This window comes from Haplochromis burtoni, unplaced genomic scaffold (assembly GCF_018398535.1).
Source record: "Haplochromis burtoni strain Fernald_Lab_line unplaced genomic scaffold, NCSU_Asbu1 Contig_185, whole genome shotgun sequence".
NCBI lineage: Eukaryota > Metazoa > Chordata > Actinopteri > Cichliformes > Cichlidae > Haplochromis > Haplochromis burtoni.
In genome coordinates this window covers 856091-879341 of record NW_024582546.1, presented here as the reverse complement: position 1 = coordinate 879341, position 23251 = coordinate 856091, and the positions used below count along the sequence as shown (strand labels likewise).

The 23251-nt window shown below is 43.1% G+C and overlaps 1 protein-coding gene across 1 annotated transcript in view; it reads left to right on the top strand.

Annotated features, from left to right (window-relative positions):
* pappa2 (pappalysin 2) overlaps nucleotides 1–23251 on the top strand; it is an 87850-nt gene that overhangs the window by 49666 nt on the left and 14933 nt on the right. The window contains exons 16-24 of the mRNA XM_005936989.3: nucleotides 2862–2997; nucleotides 3094–3268; nucleotides 3498–3563; nucleotides 3649–3745; nucleotides 4756–4933; nucleotides 12439–12652; nucleotides 14079–14247; nucleotides 16163–16295; nucleotides 16453–16574. Coding sequence (XP_005937051.1) covers nucleotides 2862–2997; nucleotides 3094–3268; nucleotides 3498–3563; nucleotides 3649–3745; nucleotides 4756–4933; nucleotides 12439–12652; nucleotides 14079–14247; nucleotides 16163–16295; nucleotides 16453–16574 — 1290 coding nt within the window. The remainder of the gene's footprint in view (nucleotides 1–2861; nucleotides 2998–3093; nucleotides 3269–3497; nucleotides 3564–3648; nucleotides 3746–4755; nucleotides 4934–12438; nucleotides 12653–14078; nucleotides 14248–16162; nucleotides 16296–16452; nucleotides 16575–23251) is intronic.

The following is a 23251-nucleotide window of genomic DNA, read 5'->3' as shown; positions in this document are numbered from 1 at the left end:
ACACACACACACACACACACACACACACACACATACACACACACTTCACTTTCTACAGCAAGAACTGCATGATTCATGGCCTGTATTGGTAACTATATTTGGTTATTTTCTAGGTCAACTATTAATTATGACTTCTAATGATCTGTAGATGATTACCAAATCATGAGTAACCTTCTGCTCGTTCTTTATTGAGATTTGATGCTTATTTCTTCCACCCGACGGGCACTAATCATCAAAATTATAATTACCATTGTTTTATTAGTGGAAAACTAAGTGTTATATAATTAACTCATCATTCATAATTAAATACTTAAAAAGTTCACAAGTTATTAAAATACTGGCATCTAATGGAATAATACTAATTTGCAATCACAAATAGCGCTTTTAGTCGTTCTGAATTCATATTTTATAATTAGAATTCATTAAAGCTCCATAAAAAAAGAACTACAGCAACAAAAAGCATTACTTTGTTACTCTGTTCGTAATCATTTCAAAATGAGTCACAAACATAATATGTCATTTACTAAGTGTTGATTTGTGAGAAACCTTCATGCAAAGCATGAAATGGACATGCTGGTCCCGTTGTGCTATATTGGGTTGTATAGTGATATATTGAGCGCTGCTTCCCTGCAGCGCTTCACATCGATGTCCTGATCGTGTTCGGGACGGCGCACAGACCTGCCTTTCAATTCCAGACTTAGTGATGTGAAAAAGTGTTTGTTCTTTCCTGATTTCCTATTTTTTGTACGTTTGTCACACTTAAATGTGTCCAGTCAGCAAACAAATTTAAATATTAACAAAGATAACACAAGTAAAGACAAAATGCAGTTTCTAAATTAAGGGGTTTATTATTAAGATGAAAAAATAAAACCTCAAATCTGCATGGCCCTGTGTGAACAAGTGATTGATCCCTAAAACTTAACATCCACAGCAGCAACAATTGCAATTAAGCGTTTGCGATAACGGGCAATGAGTCTTTTACTCAGTGCTGTGGAGGAATTTCGGCCAACTCGTCTTTATAGAATTGTTATAGTTCAGCCACACTGGAAGGTTTTGGGCTCTTTTTAAGGTCATGTCACAGCATCTCAATTAGATTAATAATAATAATTCAGTGATTTCTTGAATGAGAACAGGTGTTACAGTAATTAGGCCTGGGTGTTGCTAGAGACATTTAACTCAGCTTTCCAAAGATTTGATACACCAGTTAATCGGGGGTGGGGATTCACTCAAGGCCATGCTGGTTTGGATTTTCTCCCCCTTATTTAGAAACACCTTCATTTAAAAACTGCATTTTGTGTTGACTTTGTTTGATCTTTGTTTAGTATTTAAAGTTGTTTGATGACGTGAAACATTAAAGTATGATAAACAAAAGATCAAAAATCAGGAAGGGGGCAAACACTTTTTCATACTGTTGTATTTCAGGTTCTCATAGGTATTATTTAATGTTTCCACTGCCACAGTTCCCACAGTCAACTCTGTGGGTAGCAACAAAGTGTAGACTAGCTGTGGATTTGACTGATAGCGTTCACCTTGTCTGTCACTCTCTGGATTAAAGGCTCCGTTGCAGTTGGGAACCTGCCTTTTCCCTTTTGCATATGCTTGTTTATCTCTTTCTCTCTCACATCCACTTCTTTGTTGAATGACTCATCTTTCCATCCCCTGCTTCTTTTATGGATGTCCTCTTTATCAGATACGTCTTTGCAAATGCTCTGGAAGGCTCCCTTAAAGACTCTTTTACCGTCTGAAAAGCCTTCATTATGACCGGCATATCTGCTAGCTTTCCCAGGAACACCGTTTTTCCTTTGAAATGGTCTGCTTCTGAAAAGCGACCTTTTCCCTAAATATCTGTTCTTGTGCTGTCTGAAAAGCATAACTCTGCCATTCCATCACCCCCATCTCTACCTGCTCTGTAATTTAACAGTCTTGCACTTTCATTTGGAATCCCATTCTCATTTCTCCTTTAATGTTTCTTTAAAGTGATACTGAACCCAGAATCTATTGCTTAAGTATGAAACACCCAGATTCTGCATTCTTTACAGCTGGCTGTAAAAGCATTACAGAAAGTGTGCAACAAAAACCAGTTTAGATCCGAGCTTGATCAGGCAGAGAAAAAAGTAGACCACAGCTTAGAGATGCTCCAAGTGTCAAGGGTTGAGAAATGGTAGTGGGTTTGTTCATATATAGCATGTTATTCAGTATGTCTCAAGCACCCGTACACTTTTCTTTTGCTTTCTATGTAACATTTGCACTCTGATGAACATGCAAAGGACTCAGTGTTCAGAATGTTGCCCAAGGACACTTTGGCACAAAGATTGGAGCAGCCATAGATAAAAACACTAGCATGCTGATTAGCAGATACCTTGCTCGAGCTCCTTGAGCCACAGCCACACTTTGCAGTTGCAGGCAAAAGGAACAAACACAGACTCATAGACAGGCAGATGAAAACAAACAGGTCTAATTAGGGAAAGTATACACAGCTGGGGAAAAGTAAAACAGGTGCAGTCAGCAGGTGATAAATCTGTGATCTATCAATATTTTCTTACGTGATTTTGTTTATAATTAAAGAAGAAATTTAGAAGACCTGGCAGTCTTGACAAAGTTAATAGTATGCAGTATGCACATTGCAGGTGTGATTTAGAATGAGTCTGATTTGCTAGCTTTTACACCGTGGTAAGAACAAAGCCGGCTGGTGTGCACATGCAGTGATTTTACATGCTGGACAAGAATATTGTCACATATTTGTAAACGAGGTCAGTGGCTCAGAGATCGTGTCTCCCTAAAACTACATTCTGTTCATAGTATGTTGTTTTTCTTTCTTTGGGCCTTTTACCTGATATTACCTGATATTATCAATGCAACAGGTGGGTTTTGCCCATCCTGGAGTGGCAGCGTCTGTGATGGTGTACCTGGCGTCAGATGGATCATGGTCTAGGGAGCAGTGTCGACGGACAGTCACCATTCTCCTCTCTGACACCGCTGACAGGAACCACACGTTAGGTACTTCATTTGTAATCTTTCAAACACAGTTAGAACGCAACAGACAATTCAGCAAAAACTAAGGTCTGTATCTCTGAAACCTTTCCATTTCTTCAGGCACGCATGACCTCTCATGCCATCGAAACCCATTGGTGGTGAACGTGACCCATGACCTCTCTCAGCCATTCTTCCTCACGTCCTCTGTTATCCTCCTCCTTTCCTCCCCCACTGTGGCAGTGGGAGGGGTAGCTCTGAGGACCTCCTGCCACTTCAGCACCTTCGCCCTGACCGGGTGCGCATCAGAGGGTGGGCTCTCCCACAACTATCTACTTAACACACACACACATCCAAACGTGCACACACGCTACAGACAAATAGCCAAAATTCGACCTTCCAAAAGTTACCATCTGGGATACAAGTATTGATCAGAGGACGTTGGGACAGCTTTTTGTTTCTCCTGCATGTCTCCCTGCCTCTTATCCATCTACTTTTCTCCTTTCCTCCCTCCACCCCTGCAATAGCTGTCTGAGGCAGCCATGTCAGGTTGACAGCTGTAGTTCTCCTCATATCGAACACGCCTCTGTCAGGTAGGTCATTTGGAATGAAACTGAATAATTAGAGAGCTGAAGCAACAAGCAAAAGAACTATCTATATATCAGTGTGTCTCTGTAGGTGTACAGGAGGAGGCGAGGCCTATCGCTGCACTGTTCAGTGCCACAGAGGTTTCAGTATTACAGTTCTCAATGGCAGATGGATCCCACCCCACCAGGTAAACTGGATATTGTGTTGCTTTATCACCAAATGTTGAATGTTAACTTATCATCTTGATCTTATCATTAAAAAAAACCCTTTTTGCTCTACATTTATCCTACACTGGGAACTGGATCTGAAACAAGCCCATCCATTTATGACAGAATTGGCCCAACAAATGCTCCAATCTGACCCACTGGAGGACTTTTGATGTGAAGGAGGCAATAAATGTTTGGACTTAAATATATTTGAATCAGTTTAATACATTTAATATGTTTTATAGCTTTTCCTGCTGATAAAGACCTCCCTACATACTATATCCAAGTAGTTAAATATTGGATAAACAATTAAATAAGAAAAATGTTCATGTTTTTTCACTGTTGACTATAGAAATGCATGTTTTGTTTTGTTTTTTACAATTGGTTCACAAAAAAATGACATTTTCTGTTTCATAATTACATAATAATCTGGGAAACTGGTTACAAAAACTGTTTTGAAAATGTTACACATTTATTTCTTACAATTTGCTGTTGAAATTGTTTGTCTATTTCTTATATTAAGATATCTCAGTTTTTCACTGACAGAGAGAAAGATCACTTAAGATCAAAGTGTGCCCACAATGTAAAATGGTTTTGACAGCCCTGATTTATGATTGGCTGTCCCTCGAAAACAAAAGGTTTGTATGTCAGGTGGGTGGGGCTGCTCTGGTCACATCTCAAGAAATGAGAGGCCTGAGATGGACATGTTATGGATATTCACTACCAGTGAGGTCATACAGAGACACCCCCGCTAACCTCATCAGATGGGACTTTGGCCATGTTTAATATGAGCATCTATCTCTGCAACAGTATGTAAGGACCACTTACACAACTTGCTGTCCAAAAAGTAGAAGATTGTTGATGGTATTTTACTCTGCATGGAAAATGTAGAAAATAATACATCCATTATTCTACACTAGTAAAATACTCTCATCACCTGCTTCACAGGTTTATTGTCTTGTCTTTTTTCACCTTCCTGTTTTAATTTCAGAGAAAGGCAGAACTGGAGTGTTTCCATGGTTCATGGGATCGTGTCGTTAGCTGTCAGCCCGTAGACTGTGGCTTTCCTGATCAGTCTCATGTCTACCACGCCATATTCAGTTGTCCTTGGGGAACCACGTTTGGCAAACAGTGCTCCTTCACCTGTGGATCACCAGCCATTTTACAAGGTAGCTCATGGTTTTACATTTCATACTTTAACTATCCTGCACACTAATGTTGCATTACCACACAAGCAGACAGTTTTGCAGTACCTTGCAAAACTGTCATTATTACCTCTGATCCTAGGACTTCATAACAGGGCAAACAGAGGTGAACTGAACAGTGGTTCAGTTTGACTGAGGTCTTTCCTTTTCATAACTGAATTTTGCATTGAAGCAACTGTTTCTGATCCCATGTGGTGTATAAATGGAAAATGGACTGATTCTTTCAGTGCTTTTCTCCTATCCTGGATCATTAAAACGCTTTATACAGCATGCCTCATTCACCCATTCACACAAGCACTTTTTTCCTGTGCTTTTTTAATTGCTTTCTATGTAACATTCACACTCCAATGAATGTATCAGAGAGCAGCCTGGGGTTAGCATCTTGCCCAAGGATATTTGGCATGCAGACTGGAGCAGATGGGGATCGAACCGCCGTCCTTCTGATCGGTAGATGAGCCACTCCATAGGGTGGCAATGGGGTTTTAATATAGTGGCTGTGTATGAAAGCCGCAGATTAGAAATGAATAATAGTAGTAGAAATATTTACTGCAGCATAGATGGATCCACAGGAACAAGCGAAGAGTAACCATAGTTGCCACTGTCACAGGCAGGCCGAGCAGCTGCATCTGTGCTCGCACCCAACAGTTGGATTCTGCTGAAGTTGGTTGTGCATTTGAAATTGAATAATGAACCCTAAACGAATCACGTAATATGTGACGTCACTTCTGGGGCGCCATACTTTCCTGCCTCAAAAATGTGGCTCGACTAAGTATTTGGCTGTAAACTATGTAAACTATCCGTAGCTGAAGCTTCATTTCTTGGCAGCATTATAAGAAATAAAACTAGAAGTGACAGTCTCAAATGTATTACTGGTTGCTGTTCCCAGTAAGACGCAAAAGAGTAATGAGTTCATAATGAGACATTTTTAATGTGGAAAACATTTTGTGATTGAGCAACTTTTTTCCCTATTTATTCACATTACTGTCTGGGAAAATTAGGTACCTAGTCTGTTGTCTTTGGGCAATTCTTGTAGATAACAAATTCAATTGAATTCATTCATTTTTATATTGTAAGGCAGGGGTGGGCAACTCCAGGCCTCAAGGGCTGGTGTCCTGCAGGTTTTAGATCTCACCCTGGGTCAACACACCTGAATCACATGATTCATTCCCAGGCCTCTGGAGAACTTCAAGACATGTTGAGGAGGTCATCTCGCCATTTAAATCAGCTGTGATGGATCAAGGAGATTTCTGTCAGAATCTGCAGATTATACAGTTTAAATAAAATGTTCACGTTTCTCCAACGTTGCCTTCCCCACAGTTTCACTGACATCTACGCTGGAAGCGTTCACGATGTCTTCTCTGGCGCTGATAATTGGCGTCTGTCTTGTGTCAGTGACGTAAAAGACGGATTTAATGCGACATGACCGTTGAAACAGCAGTCGCTTTCTAAAACATCAGATATGTATCGGATTCAGCACCACATACGAGAGTGACCCAGATCGGATTTGAAAATATCGGATTTGTGCCGTTCACACTGTCACGCCGTGATCGGATATGGGTCGCATAGGGTCAAAAAAATCGGATTTGATGCGCTTTCGCCTGCAGTGTGAACGTAGCCTAAAACCTGCAGGACACCGGCCCTCAAGGCCTGGAGTTGCCCACCCCTGTTGTAAGGTAAAGACTCTTCAAAAATACCAACCAATAATCAAACATAGATGAAACCTTATGAGGAAGCTGTAGCTAAAAGCTTCATCAAAAAGGAAAGTTTTAAGTTTGTTTCTGTAATTCTATTATTTTGATGACTTTTGCTAATAATCTTTTAAACCGCTTTATGACTGAGCTGCTGGAGTTACTGTCACGGACCCCGAGTCCCCAGAGCCGGGTCCGTGACAGTTACAACAGTCTACTGATCACAGCAAAATGCTTTCACCAACTAAACTCCAGAAGATGAAGTGGTTTTAGCTCCTGACAGTCAGATATAGCTGTTTATTTAAAGCACATTTGTTCAGAAGAGCAGCTCAGAAAGGAGCATCGTATCTGCATGGTTGACTGAAATCACTTTGGATGTTATTTACAAACTTTCAGTTAGGACTGCTCTTCCCGCTGATGTTCCATGAAGCTTTACGGCCAATTAAATATTAGGTGGTTTCATGAAACATTGCTAGCTCGGGCAGGCCAAAGTGTCAAGTTCAGCCAGCTCTCCTAGCAGATACCCTTCTGTCTGTCCTATTGTCAAATCACATTTCATCTGCTGGCTTATCTGCAGTTTGCTTTGCAGCCCACGTCAAGCCCAGAGTTTTCTGACTTAAGTGTTGTGTCCATTGTCATACCTGTTTTGTTGTGTGAATGCTGCTTCTCTCACTTTCTATTAACTTTCCATGCACATGAGGAGGTTTCAGAATAGAAACATGCCGCCAAATATAAACTGCAGATGGAATAAGGGTCCTATTTTGACTAAAGTGTTCTTGACAGAATTGTTATTGAAATTCAGGATGAACTCTGAGAGAAACATCTATATGGCATGTTCCTGTCCCCTTTGCACGCACACATAGACACCACACAACTTTCTCGTACTTAGATGCCCACAGTGTTTTTATAAAGCTCACGTGCATCAAGACCATAGAGAACAAATATTGCCTGTGGCACCCACAATTAGGACACAAGCATAGAATAACCAGTAGAGGTTATTTAGTAAGGTTATGCAATGCAGCAGCCGCTTCTTGAAGTGATTAAATGGAATGAACGTGATGTCCACACTTGTGTTGGCGGTTGGAAAGCCACAGTGAAATGTTGTAGTAGAGTCAGCAGTAAGACCCATGGATTCCTGATCTAAATACAGATTGTGCTGAAATAATTCTGTTTGTGGCTTTTGGTTCTGTGGAGTATGTTTGAAGTCCATCGTGTATTACTCAGCACTGAAAGCACACTATGAAGTTCACAAAAATATATTCAGGGTGCACCAGTACAGCGGTAATGCATTTTTCATTATTCCAAAACTTGAAAAATGAGATTTCATGTTAAAGATTCATTACGGACCTAATAAAAGTTGTGAAAGGTTTAGAGTGTTACCATTCTCCACACATAACAATACTCATGCTTCACGTGGGGCCATTCAGCCTTGAAAAATATTAGCTATGGGCAACAGTGAAGTTTCAATCTGCTCATAACTGTACAAGACAGAGCTATGAAACTTTTACATACTTGTTTTTCCCCCCTGTGTTTTATTGTATATTATATTCTACTTTTATGGCTGTGCAGCACAGTTCCAGCATTGCAGGTGCTTAAGATGTTTATATATATATATATGTAGATGTGTATATATGTAGATGTGTATATATGTAGATGTGTATATATGTAGATGTATATAGAGAGATGATATATAGTTCTGAAGGCCATAGAGAAAAAGACTTAAGTATATATGCTGGTCAAAATAAATAAAGAAATAAATAAAGAACACGGTTTAATCATTGTATAACCTTAAGTCATTAAGACTTCTGGGATATCAGTTCAAGTGTCAGAGGGGGTTGTTAATCGGTTTCAGCTGCTTTGGCGTTGATATAGTTAACCACAGGTGCACTAGATGGGCAACAATGAGACAACCTCAAAAACACAAATGTTTTTACAAGTGGAGGCTGGCTGACATTTTTTTCCTCCTCATCTTTTCTGACTGAGTTTTCGCTAGTTTTGCATTTGGCATGGGTCAGTGTCACTGCTGCAGGCATGATGCGATATCTGGATGCTACAGAGGTTGCACAGTCGGTCCAACTCCTACAGGATGGCACATCAAGACTTACTGTTTCTCCCAGCACAGTCTCAAGAGCATGGCGGAGGAGGCAGGAGAGCTGGACAGGGCTGTAGAAGGTCTTTATCCCATCAGCAGGGCTGGTATCTGCTCCTTTGTGCAAGGAGGAACACTGCCAGTGTCATACAAACTGACCTCCAAACAGGACACTGCTGGGCACTGTGGAGCCCAACTTTTAATTTGCTGTAGAATACCGGAATTGGCACATCCACCGTGCCACTGATAGTCTGAGGAGACATATCCATGGAGGGATGCACAGACCTCTACAGGATAGACAACAGCACCTGCCATTAGTTATCAGGATGAAATCCTTGGACCCACTGGCAGTGAGTCCTGGCCTAATTTGGTAAGCATGCCGGCAGTTTGTGGAGGATGAAAGAATTGATAACAGTGACTGGCCCCCATGCTAGGCTGAGTAAATCCAATAGAACACCTCTGGGACATTATGTTTTGGTCCAGGTTGTACCTCAGACTGTCTGTGAGATCAGTGATGCCCTGATACAGATCTGGGAGGAGATGCGCATGTATAAAAGCACATGAAGCCACAAAAACTACTGAGTACCATTTTCAGTTCCTGTAATGACATTTCAGCAAAATGGGAAAGCCTGCTGCATAATTTAAACACCATTTTTCTGATCTTGGGATGCGGGCGTAATGCAATGGCTGCTGTTTTATCCATCTAACAGCGCACCTGCCTGCGTCCGAAGCGGTACCCCAGGTATTGTACCTCCCTCTGTTCAACCACACATTTCCTTGAATTGGCGTTGAGTCATGCTTGCCTCAGGGACTCCAGGACTGCAGCCACCCGCTGTACATGCCCAGGAGTGACCGGAGGCAGCGTACGCAGTGTGTGAACATAGCACCCGGTCCATGAGCTGCTGGAAAGTGGCTGGGCTCCAAACAAGCCGATTGGAAGTTGGGAAATTGGTGCAAACCATACAGAGTAGAGAAAGCCATTTTTTCCTTGGACTCTAGAGACAAGGGAATTTGCCAGTAGCCCTTGGTTAAATCCAGCTTCGTGAAAACGCCAGCAGTGCCAAACCAGTCCAGGTAGCTCTCTGACCTGGGGAATTGGGTAGGCATCATACTGCGACACCTCATTCACTTTGCGGTAGTCGACACAGGAATATACTGACCCATCTTTTGTCACTATGGGACACAATGGGGCTACACCATGCACTGTGTGTCTCTTCTGTTATTTCCAGCTTTAGTATTTCAGCCAGTTCGTTCTGAACAATTTGTCTTTTATGTTCAGATAACCTGTAGGGCTCTGAACGCATCGTCACACCAGGGCGTGTTTCAAAATGGTGCTCTATGAGTGTGACCGGGCAGGGGGGGATATCTGCCAAACATTATTGCAATGTAGCAATATCCGTTCTTTCAGCCTGTGTGAGATAGTTATCACCACGGAGGAAGGATGGTATGGTGGAATTTGGCACCTCCGGCCCCAACTCATCTCTTTCCTTCACCAAGCTCACCAGAGAAGTGGTTTCAGCCTCTCTCCGTGCTTTTAGGAGGCTGAGGTGATATATCTGTGTGGCTCCTCACTTGTCTGACTGTACCACTTCATAGTCTTTTTGAATGGCCGGGTGGTTCACCAGCTGACATTCCGGGCAGAACACACACCATTGGCGCACATCCGCCTAGATGCCTGGCCAATAACATCGGGCCATTATTTGCTCCAGAGTTTTATCATACCCCATATGCTCCATCATAGGATAATAGTGAGCTGTTTGGAAAATCATTTTTCCAGCAGCTTTTTGGCACCAACAACTGGGCGTGTTCCTTTTCTGTGCAAGTGTCACGACTCACTCGATACAGCCTATCTTTAAAAGATACAAAATGTGAGCAGGTTAGTGCTGCGTCATGGTGCACCATGTGACCACCAGTTCCTATCACTTCGTCGAATGCTGAGCATAAGGTGTCATCATGAGACTGCTCTAGTGGAAAATCTGGCAGGAGCTGAATAGTGCCACATCTGAGTGTAACACAGACACAACGTGCCGTCATAGGTCGTGAACGCATCCCCACACACTACCCCAACCGATCATTAAACCCCGCCCAATCTGTCCAGAGAATTAAGGGATGCGTCAGATCGAGGGTGTTTGAGGGCCAGTGACATAGAACACCTGATCCACCTCCATCCGTGGGCACTCTCAGCTGATGTTGTCACGAGTTGCTCTGAGGATCCACTCGCAGGACTCCGAAGTGTGTTGAAACAGAGACAGTTTATTCACAAAATCTTCACCAAGTGTATTTACAGTCAGTGCGAGGACAGTGCTATATACAAGATGTGCGAGGACGGGTTCCAGGGCTCCAGGGAAAACAAGGGAATCACACACACGCTCACGCCAACCTCTCTCCGTAGTGACCAGCCACCTCTTACACGCTCCACACGGGGAAACACGGGGACGGGTCCGGGGAATCTAAAACAGAGAGACAACGGTTACTTTCTGAGGCGGAAGTGTGGGACACTAGAGCTTGACGTGTACTGACAGGAGTCTTCACAACAATCCAGCGTTGAACAGCTGATCTCCTCCTTCTAATATACCAGCTGGTCTGATGAGGCCCAGGTGTGCATGATCCGGGAGGGCGTGGGCCGAGAGCGTGAACCCGCCAAGAGTTCCACCCCGGCAAAACAGGGGAGGGGGAGAGAGATTGCTGATCAGTGCCTTGCCGACCCCGCAGGTCGTGACAGATGTATCCTGGTTGCCTGCACTTCCAGCACTCCTGCCCCGGCGTTCGTGTGGTTTCTGGTGGGTGGGGCGCAGCGTCTACAGCTGCCAGGACATTTGGAGAGACCTGCAAGAGAGACAGAGTTAGGGTCCCATGGCCGCAGACAGGAAGATGACTGCCCCGCAGCTTCCAAAGCTATAGCAGAGGTGGGGAACCTCCTCAGGGCCGGAACCAGGCGACTCTCCACTGCTGGTTGCACTGCCTCCTCTGGCCGTGCTGCCACGTGGTCTTCAGCTAGTGTGACCGCTGCATGCAGGCTTGCGGGCCGATGGCAACTGACACACTGTGCTGTCTCCCCTGGAAACCCCTCAACAAACTGCTCCTGGACCACCGCATCCAGCAGCTGTGCCTCCTCTGGTGACGGTCCCGGCTGAAGCCATCGGACCGCTGCATCATGGAGCCGCGGAGCAAACGCAAAGGTCTGATCTTTCACCCCCATTCCACTGCCGCAAAATTGCTGCCAGTGAGAGGACAAGTAGGTCCAGGATGGCTCCACGCACATCTTCGAAGCTACATCTAGACGCCAGTGGCAAGCTTGAGCCTCCCCCAACAGCAGTGGCAACAGCGCCCATTCCGCTGCCGGCCGATGGGCCACTGCCCCACCCCTCTTCTGCAGCTGAGCCACAAACTACACATTGAGCACAAAGTCAATACAACAGTCATTTGGAACTGCTTTTATTATAGTGTAAAGGCCTACAATATTAGAGCGGGAATACCAGTGATCTCTGAACCTTAAGGTTTTTCTTAATTTTCATTAAACATTATTATCATTCAATTAAAATAAGAAGTTCTGCTATATTCATGCAGTCAAATAAACGTGAACATAACAAAGCTAAGTACACAACTAACCTAGCTGTTTGGCTCTACTTTAAAATTCTCTGGAGATCTTAAAATCCTTCACCTCTGCCTTCCTCTCCCTCTCTCCTCCCTAGGTGACAGTGACAGATTGGTGTGTTTGGAGGACGGGCTGTGGTCTTTGCCGGAGGCCTACTGCAAGATAGAATGTCCAGAGGTGCCAAGCATATCCGATGCCAAGCTGCTAACAGCAGACTGTCTAGCTTCAGGGCACGATGTTGGCTCTGTCTGTCGTTACAAATGCAACCCAGGCTTCTATGTGTTAGGGAGCCTCAAAAAGAAGATACGACGGTAAGTTGGGCAGAAATGCTGGCAGTACAGTCAACAGAGTAGCATTAGTCAAAGTTCATTCACTATTTAAGTATTAATTGCAGCATAAAGCTTGAAACACGCACAAAAAAATGTCTTCTTATTCTAATTCCAGGCGTTTCGTCTTCTGAATGATTCCTTAAATTATCAATGGGAAAACTTTTTATTTCAAGCGTTTACTTGTTATATCCAAATGGGACACTAGTCAGCATAGACAAACCAAATTAAATACAGTGTTTAATTACACATGCCTCCATGCGTAATGGAGGAAATTCTCTCTTTTCCTTTACTTTACAAGATTCCCATTACGCACTAGTTCATAAAATTAGAATCTTTGCTTTAGATTTTTTTCTTAATCACTGTTGTAACAATGCATCCCATGAACACCCAGAACCCAAAGGGGAAAGTTTTAAATATCAATGAGTATACAGCTTTTAAGAGGTATTCTTTGGCCCATCATCCACATACCTATATTCGGTTTGGGAGCAAACTTACATTAGGGTCCAATAAAATAAGTACTGCTGCTAACTGGGCCTCGTCATTCCTTTGCCAGTTGTATTCCCCAAGTAACTGCTCATTACTGAAAACAGATCCCATGTTTATAATGAAATGAGGGTCTCCTAACAGGAGATGCAGCCTGTGGCGTAAGTTTATGTCCTCCTTCAGGAGTCGGCTTTCTTCACACATTTCAGACGGCGTTGGGGGGTCAGGATGGTCTTGTATTTGAAAGCAGATTAATAAATACCAAACAGAAAGGCTATTTGATATCATAGAAAGCTTGCTAGTGATTCTAAATTTACCACAGATATGAATCTGAGTGGGATCCGTTAGCCTGTCCAGGATGTGCCCCGCCTCTCGCTCTATGACATTTAGATTGGATCAGTACAAGAAAATGGATGGATGGGTAGATGAATGGATGGATTTTACCCCAAATTTCTTTGCAATCCAATGAACAACTTTTTATTTGGAAGTTCCATTTGCAGCTGGGTGTCTTTATGAGTTATGCTTCCTCCGACATGAGTAAACATTTTAATAACCCCTGATGCTTTATTAGTTCAGCATGTGAAAGTAAAAGGCAGCCGCTATTAAAGAGCTTTAAACAGGCTTTTTACTTTTACCTTTGACAGATGTACCCACATAAATATTATAACACACACTGTTGCATTTACACCCAACATGCAGCACACAGGAAATATTGTTTACACTGTTGTGTGTTCAGCGTTTCTTACAACACGTGCTTCAGTACATCCCAACATTTTTCCATGTAATGTGTTCAGTTGTCTGGTCAATGTCTTATTTGTAAACCTTCCTTATAGCTTCACGCAAAACAGCAGTGTGTGTTGAACTGGATGAGGTCTTGTGATAATTCGGGTCATTGAGAGATGTGTGTATTACCTGTTGTCTCTAGGAAGCACTTCAAGTTAGAGTGTCTGGAAGGAGGGCAGTGGGAGGAAAATGGCTGCGAGCCGATATCGTGCCCGGCCCCACCTGATCTATTCCAGGGCATGTACACCTGCACCAATGGCCTGTACTATGACACCGTTTGCACCCTTCAGTGCTCGGACACAACAAAAAATGTAAGGTTTCAACAGCTGTTAATTTATTTAACACCTCAAAGTGCTTGTACACAGTCATGACTATCAAAACGCTTTTAGATCGATCACAAGGAGAGTGATTCTGAGTGTCGGTTGAGTTCGCTAAGCTGCATGTTGTTAAATGTTTTGTCAAAAAGCCGAAGAAAAAAGTGGTCTAACACCTCTACTCCAAGTCATGCTGTACAAGTCAGTTTCACAAATCACACAATGCCTGACTCCTAACATGGTACAGTAACTGTGACAGTGTTCATGGCTAATGCATTAGTATTGCCCCAGACTTCTAGAGGAATCATTTTGGGGTCACCCAGGAGCTCTTATGCAGGGTAAGTGAAGTGTGACAAAACCTCAACAATGGCTGTCATTGTAAATGTTTAAAAATGTGTCCTGCCAGCAGGAGTCCAGACTGTGGACAGCATCATGGTCAAACCAACTCTGAATGCTCTGAACAAACAATGCTTTTTTAAATAGAAAACACACTTAACACAAAATAATTATTGTAAAAAGCAATTAAAGTTTTTCATATAGGAAGGTGCAGATTCACACAGGAGATTAAAAAAGATCCACTTTGGTGATGACTAAGAGAAAGACGGGATTAAGTGCATGTAATCTACACGGGCATAAACAATGAGAAAGGCAGCAAATAACAAATATAAAACACAACAGACAAGAAGACTCATATCTTGCAGAGAAAAACGGATACTGCCCCAACATTAATATTAAAATCTAATAATACTGTTGGTTCACGTTTTTTGCAATATTGACCTCTGCTACTTCCATATAACACAAATGATACAGAAGGTTTACAGAGTTCACATATTCACTTGGAAAAACCTGATCAGCATTAATTAACAATACTGACCGTCAATTAACAATTTATTAACAATAGTTTAAAGGCAATAAATAAACATTACGTATTAAATGAGTCAAAATGGTCACAAAGTGAATTACAAAATAAATCAGCAAATTAAATTTTAATACTGACTAAAAAGATAAGTCTTTTTAAGGTAAATCTTTTAGATCAGCGGTCCCCAACCACCGGGCCATGGAGCGGTACCGGTCTGTGAGTCATTTGGTACCGGGCCGCGAGAGTTGAGGCCCGGGCGTCAAATTCATGGTTTTCAGGGTTTTTATCATTGGTTGTTTCCCTGTGTCTTTTGCCGTGTGCTATGAATAAATCTTTTTTGGGGGGGAGTGGTACTGCTTTTATTTTGTTGTATTTATCCGAGACACCTGAAAGGGCCGTGAAAATATTGTCGGACATGAACCGGTCCGTGGCGCAAAAAAGGTTGGGGACCGCTGTTTTATGGTAAAGGGCCTGTATTTATATAGCGCTTTACTTAGTCCCTAAGGACCCCAAAGCACTTTACACGTTCAGTCATCCACCCATTCACACACTGGTGATGGCAGCTACATTGTAGCCACAGCCACCCTGGGGCGCACTGACAGAGGCGAGGCTGCCGGACTCTGGCGCCACCGGGCCCTCTGACCACCACCAGTAGGCAACGGGTGAAGTGTCTTGCCCAAGGACACAACAACCGAGACTGTCCGAGCCGGGGCTCGAACCGGCAACCTTCCGAATACAAGACAAACTGCCAACTCTTGAGCCACAATCGCCCACTAGATCACTACAACATCCTGATTTGGATTGGTGAAACTCACATCATTTTCGCTTACATGTGACATCGCTCCTAGGATTCAGCTCTGTGGAATAACTGAAATTCAGATTTCACATACAGTTTTGTTTCTTCTACAAATTCCTACAAACAGCCATGAACCTGTATTTCCACCAAGTATTTTGTTGCTATAGTGAGATTCATGTGTATACATGCAAAAATGCCCAAACTGGGACAAGTGTAGACTTTCCATCGTGGATTTTAATGCCTGTATTTGTTTCCAGATTGAAATTCGCTGCACTAAGGATGGAGAATGGACAGCAGAATTTGTCATGTGTCCCAATCTCCAGGGATCTTGTTCTGCTCCTCCAGATCTCAACTCTGTGGAGTACAGCTGTGACCATGGGATGGCTGTTGGTGAGTGTGACCTTTAGATTTTCATTCTTTCTGTGAAACTATATGAAACCATATATATCCGTTTTGGCTTATCTGGATGGACACTACATTTTTTCTACTTTATTATAATTCTTAGACTTCTACATTATTGTGTTTCTCATTTTAACTTTTTTTTTAGGTGCTGAATGCTACCCAATATGCATTATGGCTGTAGACTTGGACCTACATGACCCGGTGGTTCTGCCCAATGGTACTACAGTCAAGTCTTTGAAACACTGGATGGTTCCCAAAAAAGTTCAGGTGAGATACCTTTGGAGTAGAGTATCGGTATACTGGGGGAATGTTTTTTAATTAAAGTTCAACACATACCCAAACATGGAGTGGTCACATCCTTAAACAGGAGATCTTCTGGTCTTGTCCTCCACGTGCTGAAATGTTGTGATGAATGACGAAATGCTGAATTGAAAAAAGTTGTTTGTACTTTACTTTGCATGTCATCATTTTCCAAATCAAAGCAACCCAGATCCAAACCATAGATTTCTAGGATGGTAGATTCACCTACTGCCTCTTAGAGAACCACTCGATCCCAAGTGACGTCCCAGATTACATAACTTGACTAGTGTGACTAGATTTTTTTGGTTTTTCCAAGATCAGCAAAACAATATATGGTAACATGCACAATGTTGGGTTAAAATAGTTCCTTTCCATCATATTTCAGACATTGTGTTTATTTTCTCAAGAAAAAGTAGAAACTTTGGCACGATGTCACAAACTGGCTCAAGGTATGTGACAAAGAGGGAGTCCACACAAGAAGTTTACTCAAATAAGAAAATTTGTTGTTACTGGAAGGTTGATGCCAGGTAAAGTGGAAGTTAGTAGTTCTTCCGAACCAGATTTTATAGCCTGGAAGGCCAAGGTGAGCTGGATCAGCTGACAACCCTTCCTCAGCCAGCCAATAACCACCCAGTGTAGGCCAGGAGGTCCTTTGTAAATGTGACACCCCGCTTGCCGTCTCAATGTCACAACAGTAGTTTTTACAGCGTAGCTATTGTTTCTTAAATGCTGGTTTGAGATACAGTTTACCTGACTCACGCTTGATGCATATATAATATTCATACGTTCAAGGTTCATTGATTAATGTTGAACTGTGATCGCAACTTGCATAACTGGGTGCAGCTGTTAGGTTTTTATGATAAGTGATGAGCTTGGATGTGGTGAAAAATAACATGTTGTGATTGGTAAAAAATAACCACAACTGAGAAAGACATTGTGGTTTTTGCTACCATTTGGAAGCGCACGGTAGGTGTTACAAAACTGCTGTTGTTTTGCTCACTTGCTGCCAAGCGACTAGTCCAGAGCAGCGTGAAAGCTGATACGTTGACAAACAGTGCAGAGATTTTTACACAAAAACACCCATCAGGATGAATAATGTGTCCAAACATCTGGTGGGTGCTCTTAACAAAAGCATGAAGTAAACTGAGCTACTGCTCCAGACTGATTCACCTTTAATGATAAGCACAAAACTAAGATTGTTCACGGTTTGAAGCCAAGGAAAATAAAATGCTGAGCACTTGCTGCCATACATTTGCATCAGAAGTCGCATGTCTTCGCTTTCTCACTTGTCCAGAGATAATATTATATCTCTGATTCCTCAGAGAGTCTTTTGCTACCTAAGTACTTGAAATCACACTCTTGCAACCCAAATTTTTGATCGGCTTTTTTGACAATAGTCTTCCCTATTATCATCAATCAATCAATCAAATCTTTATTTTGAACTTTTAAGTAAGTAAGTGTTAGTGCACATACAAAAACAAAAAAACAAAAGAAAACATGAAATCAAAGAACGCCAGGATGCTAAACACATAAAGGCTGATATACACCATTGAGCCCTGCTCTCAAAAACTAACTGATGTAACTGATATTATCGATTTAAGAAGTTAGTGCTGAAAGTTGAACATTTTTAAAACATGTTTAACACCATCTTTTGTCAATAAGGAAAATGACATCGTGTGGTTGGTTAGTTACGGCTAATAGACTTATATTCGTTTATGTTAGCTAACTAGTGACAGAATTGATAACTCAGAGGATATATTTGAATAGTACCTCTGGGCAAAACATACCCATCAGTGGAGAAGACTGATGGGTATGTTGAGAAAATGATATTGGGGTGGGTGCAGTTTTCTCTGTGGTGGGGTTGGGTGGACTGTCCAGGGCTCTGTGGGGCCGGGGGGCGCTACTGCCTGGGCCCCGGTCTGATGGGCCTGGGCCCCCTTTCCCTGGCGGGTCGCAGGAGTGGGAGTGCCTACTGGGGTCAGCGGGGGAGCTGGCCCCAGGGAGGGGTACTGCCCCTCCCTTCCTTCCCTCCCCATCTCCAGCTGCCTCCCTCTTCCCGCTCCCCACAACCACCCACACATGCAGGGCCTTGGAGTAGGGGTATGTCACCAGGGTGCAGAGGAGGCTACCCCCCCCCTCTGTCCCCTTCTGGCTGCCTCTGCCTCAATTTTATCCCACAACTTAGACATTCACATTACTCACACTCTCATTACACATACATATAGGATCTTGGGGGTGGGCACGATACACGGAATCCAAAGTACCATCAGGGTGTACACCTCACCCCTGGCGTCGTTGCCCACCTCTCAATTTTAAATACACGTAGACATTGAGGGCTAGCAGGAGGGACTATGCGCTTACCTGCTGCTCTCTGGCAGGTAGCTCCATGCCCTCCTGGGTTTTAAATGCACCTTAGAACACACATGCATCAACACTACAATGAGCGGGTGGAGGGAGGTTTGGAGTCTTCTCCCACCCCCATTCTCTGCGGCCTGCTGGAGCGGGAGGGCTAGTAGGAGGAGTTGGCCGTCCGACTGCGGTCTGGAGTGTGGGGCCTCCCTGCTGCTGCGGAGTCGGGGTGGTCTGCCTCTCCCCACCGCAGGGAAAAGGGTAACACCACCTGGGTCTGGGTGCAGTTCCCCCCTCCAGGGGCAAGGGTACCTAGACCCGGTTTGTAGAGTACGCTTGGGGAGTGTGATCGTGTGTACAGCGTCTCTTTATGTCTGTCTCCACGTTGGTTGAGTGTGGAGTAAGTGCATATGAGAGCATGAGGGTGGGAATGGATGTTTGTGTCTGTGTGTGCCTGTATGTCTGTGTCTATATGTCAGGTTGGGTATCAGACGCCACCTCTCTGGGGACACTCAGGCCCTCCAAGGTTTGGAGGCCTATCTCCACCCACCACCACTTCCCCTGCCAGTGGCGGACTCCCTCAGTCGGTGCGTTGGTGGTTCTTTGTGTCCGGGGTGGGCGTCCGGTACACACCGGCTCACTCCTTGGCGGCCGCTTATCGGGGCCTGGAGCCTGGGGCTCGCTCGGGCCACTTCGGAGGTGGGGTGCCCCCGGCCTCTCGGCCTGGGGCTCGGTCACTCAGGCACAGCTGGCGCCGGCGGAGCTCACGGGCGCGTCACTGCAACTCCCCCTGGCTTCTGCTCCGCGGCTGCTGAGTGAGCCCTCATCTGGGACTCTCCTCAGCTCTTACTGGAACAGTGGCGCGGCTGCCCCTCTGTTGGTCTTCCTGGTCTCTTGTGTTCTGGGGGCCTCTGGATGTCTGGAGTTTTGATCTCCTCCATACCCGCTTCACACCCTGGAGGACGGGGCTGTGGCCCCCCCACACTCCCTAGCAGATCATTACATGGAGAAACCTTTGGAATGCAAGCATGCTGATCCACACAGGTATGCACACAGGTGTAGACATGGGTATTCACAGACGCGGACTAAAGCTTTCTTGGCTGCTGCCTCAAAGCACACTGTGCGCTGTCTATCTTGCGTGCTGCACAATATCGTTTATTATTTAGTAACTATTGATATCTATGACTAGCTAGTTTATTGTGATGGTGCTTTGTTTTCTCTATTATTATGTTGCTCTTTGTTGTTTGCTGTCTCCTCTGTTTGTTTTTTTTGTTTGTTTTTTTTTCTCCATACAGGTGACCCAGGAGTTTTTTCTTTTTTCTTTTTTTTTCTCTCTCTTCCCCCCCCTTCTCACCGTCTCTTCTCCCCTTTGGTTTTCTTTCTTTCTCTCATTCATTCCCCCTGTCCTATTTATTAAAAAAAAAAAAAAATGACAAAGGATGAACTGAAGCTCTGCCATCACGTAATGTCGCATACTGCTGTTTCTGATGTCATTTAAAAAAAAAAAAAAAAAAAAAAAAAAAAAAAAAAATATATCTTAAACAACTATTCAGTTCAATTCTGTTTTATTTACACACCGCCAAATCACAACAGTAGTCGCCTCAAGGTGCTTTATATTGTAAGGTAGACCCTACAATAATACATACAGAGAAAAACCCAACAATCATATGACCCCCTATGAGCAGCACTTTGGCGACAGTGGGAAGGAAAAACTCCCTTTTAACAGGAAGAAACCTCCGGCAGAACCAGGCTCAGGGAGGGGCGGGGCCATCTGCTGTAGATGTGGGGTTGGGGTGAGAGAAGGAAGACGGGATAAAGACATGCTGTGGAAGAGAGACAGAGGTTAATAACAGATATGATTCAGTGCAGAGAGGTCTGTTAACACATAGTGAGTGAGAAAGGTGACTGAAGAAGAAACACTCAATGCATCATGGGAATCCTACAGCCTACACCAGCATAACTAAGGGAGGATTCAGCGTCACCTGATCCAGCCCAACTTTAGCCAAAAGGAAAGTTTTAAGCCTAATCTTAAAAGTATTAAAAAGAAATACATGTTCTGTGATTTATAAGCAGATATATATGAGTTTATTCATCCAACCATTCTTTTAACCACTTGTCCAGTTCAGCGTGAGTATCCAAACTGTCATTTTACAACAAATGTGGTACACGCTGGAGATCGTCAGTCCAGAGCAAACACTGAGTGATATTTGGGTTGCTAGGTTAGGTGTAAACCTAACCTATTAACATGAATGCCTTTGGATTTTGGGTGGAAACTAGTACCCAGAGAGAACCCACACAGCTACAACGAGGCCCCACACAGAGTAACAGTAGCTAAAAAGCTATGCAGCTATCATAAGCAATACATTTGTACACATTTTTGCATTTTTAAATAGTAATAGTTGAAGAGGAATTACCCTTTTTTTTTTCTACATTCAGGTTTCAACTCCTCAGTCATGAAATTTTAGATTTGAGATCTTTTTGGTGGCTTTAAGTGTTCATTTAAAGTCCTAAATTGAGACCATAACATGTGCTCAAAAGTAATATGTTGCAGTGTGTTTAGTTAGTAAAGAAAACACAGAAATATCAGTTTAATTTTCAACAGAAACCATTTCAAGTGTAAGTAACTGAGAGTGTCTAAAAATTAATCTCTGTCAAACTGCAGCTGACATTTTCCAAATTCATCATAGAATGAGCTAATGTGTTTCATATCAGGTATCTGATTGAATCACTGGCAAGATAGTATCTTTAGGAGTTTTTTAGAAAACATTTTTATTCCCAGCTGCATCAGCTAATCACCCAGCAAAATTCACTACATGTGTATGCGACTGTGTCCGTTATCATTCAGGACTTGTTGGATTACTGGAAATCGCAGGCAGATAGTGAGAGTAAAGGTTCCAGTTGACGTCAAGCCTTTTAGGAATTACACACATTTCTCATAGTGTATACACAGTGTATACAAGTCGCCATGAAAAAAAAAAACTTGGAATGTCAGCTCATGGGTCTGAGTTACAGGGTTGTTTTGCTTCAAAGGCGGGTCATGTTACTCAATCTTAGGAGTCGCTTCTACGTTAATGCTGTTGCAAACAGTGCTCCAGTTTCGTCTTACTTTTGGGTGGTCAGTCAGCCCACCAGCCAGTTTTTCCGCCCTTGCCAAGGTCAAATAGTTGGATTGAGGTCTGGTTTCTTACGCCATATCTCTGACACTGCCTTGTGATTTTGAGGGATTGTGTTATCTCAAGTACTTCGGAATCAGGTCTCCGTTACTGGGTCAGGGTGCACAGAAAGTCACAGGGGAGGATCCACTTTCTCTGTCCATATTTGTTAGTTAGTCAGTCTGCTGTCTACTAACCACCTTGTAAATTCTTTGGGTCAAAAAATGGCAGAAGACCACAGCCTCACCCAAAATTAACCGCAAAATATTGACTTTTGCATTTCCTTAAGTTGTACAAAAACATGATTTTTCTCGCATGACAAATACTTCAAAAAGACAACAAATATTCATAATGTACTGCACATGTCTGTGAAAACAATAGGATATCTATGGCTTCCAGTCAGAATGAATGCAAGATGTAGTTTTATTCATTTTTATACGGTTCAAGGCAAGCGAGGGAAATTGACTTCCTGCGAAGACAGTAACTGTAATCTGACTACAATATTAGGAATGGAATTTCATTGTAAGCACACAGGGGCCAGGTTTTACACACTGTGCTGTTTTCTTGTGCTTTCTTTAAGTCATCCATAGGTCAAACGCACAATTTTGCACACTAGACACTAAAATAATATTAACGAGTAGGATTCCTTTCATCATGCTTTAGCCAACTACTGGTCACTCTAAAACTGATTAATTCTCATCTAACCCCAACTTTTTAGACGGCATCCAATAATAATCTAATCGTTGCAGTGACATGCGGTCATTTTTACGAAAAGGGAAGCAGAGACGATGACTGACTTCATGTCAGAACATGCTGTAAAGCTCTATGCTCCAGTGTAAGAGTCTTAGCTGAGAGACAGTTCTCAACATAATAACGCTGATAACACAACAGTCATGTTACCCAGCCCGATACAATATCAATGAAAAATAAAGATGGTGTATTAGTGAAACAGCTGGTCAACCATGGGATTAACGTGACAGTGCTGGTGAGGTTCTGCACAAGTTCAATTTGATAGTTTTATTAAACTGAGCACGACAGGCACTGATCTCCATCATGAAGGCTTTCTTTGCTAATGTGCTTCTCTACATTACACATTGGCTTTGGTGGTTAGTAAGAGAAAACTGATAAAATTATTAATCACAT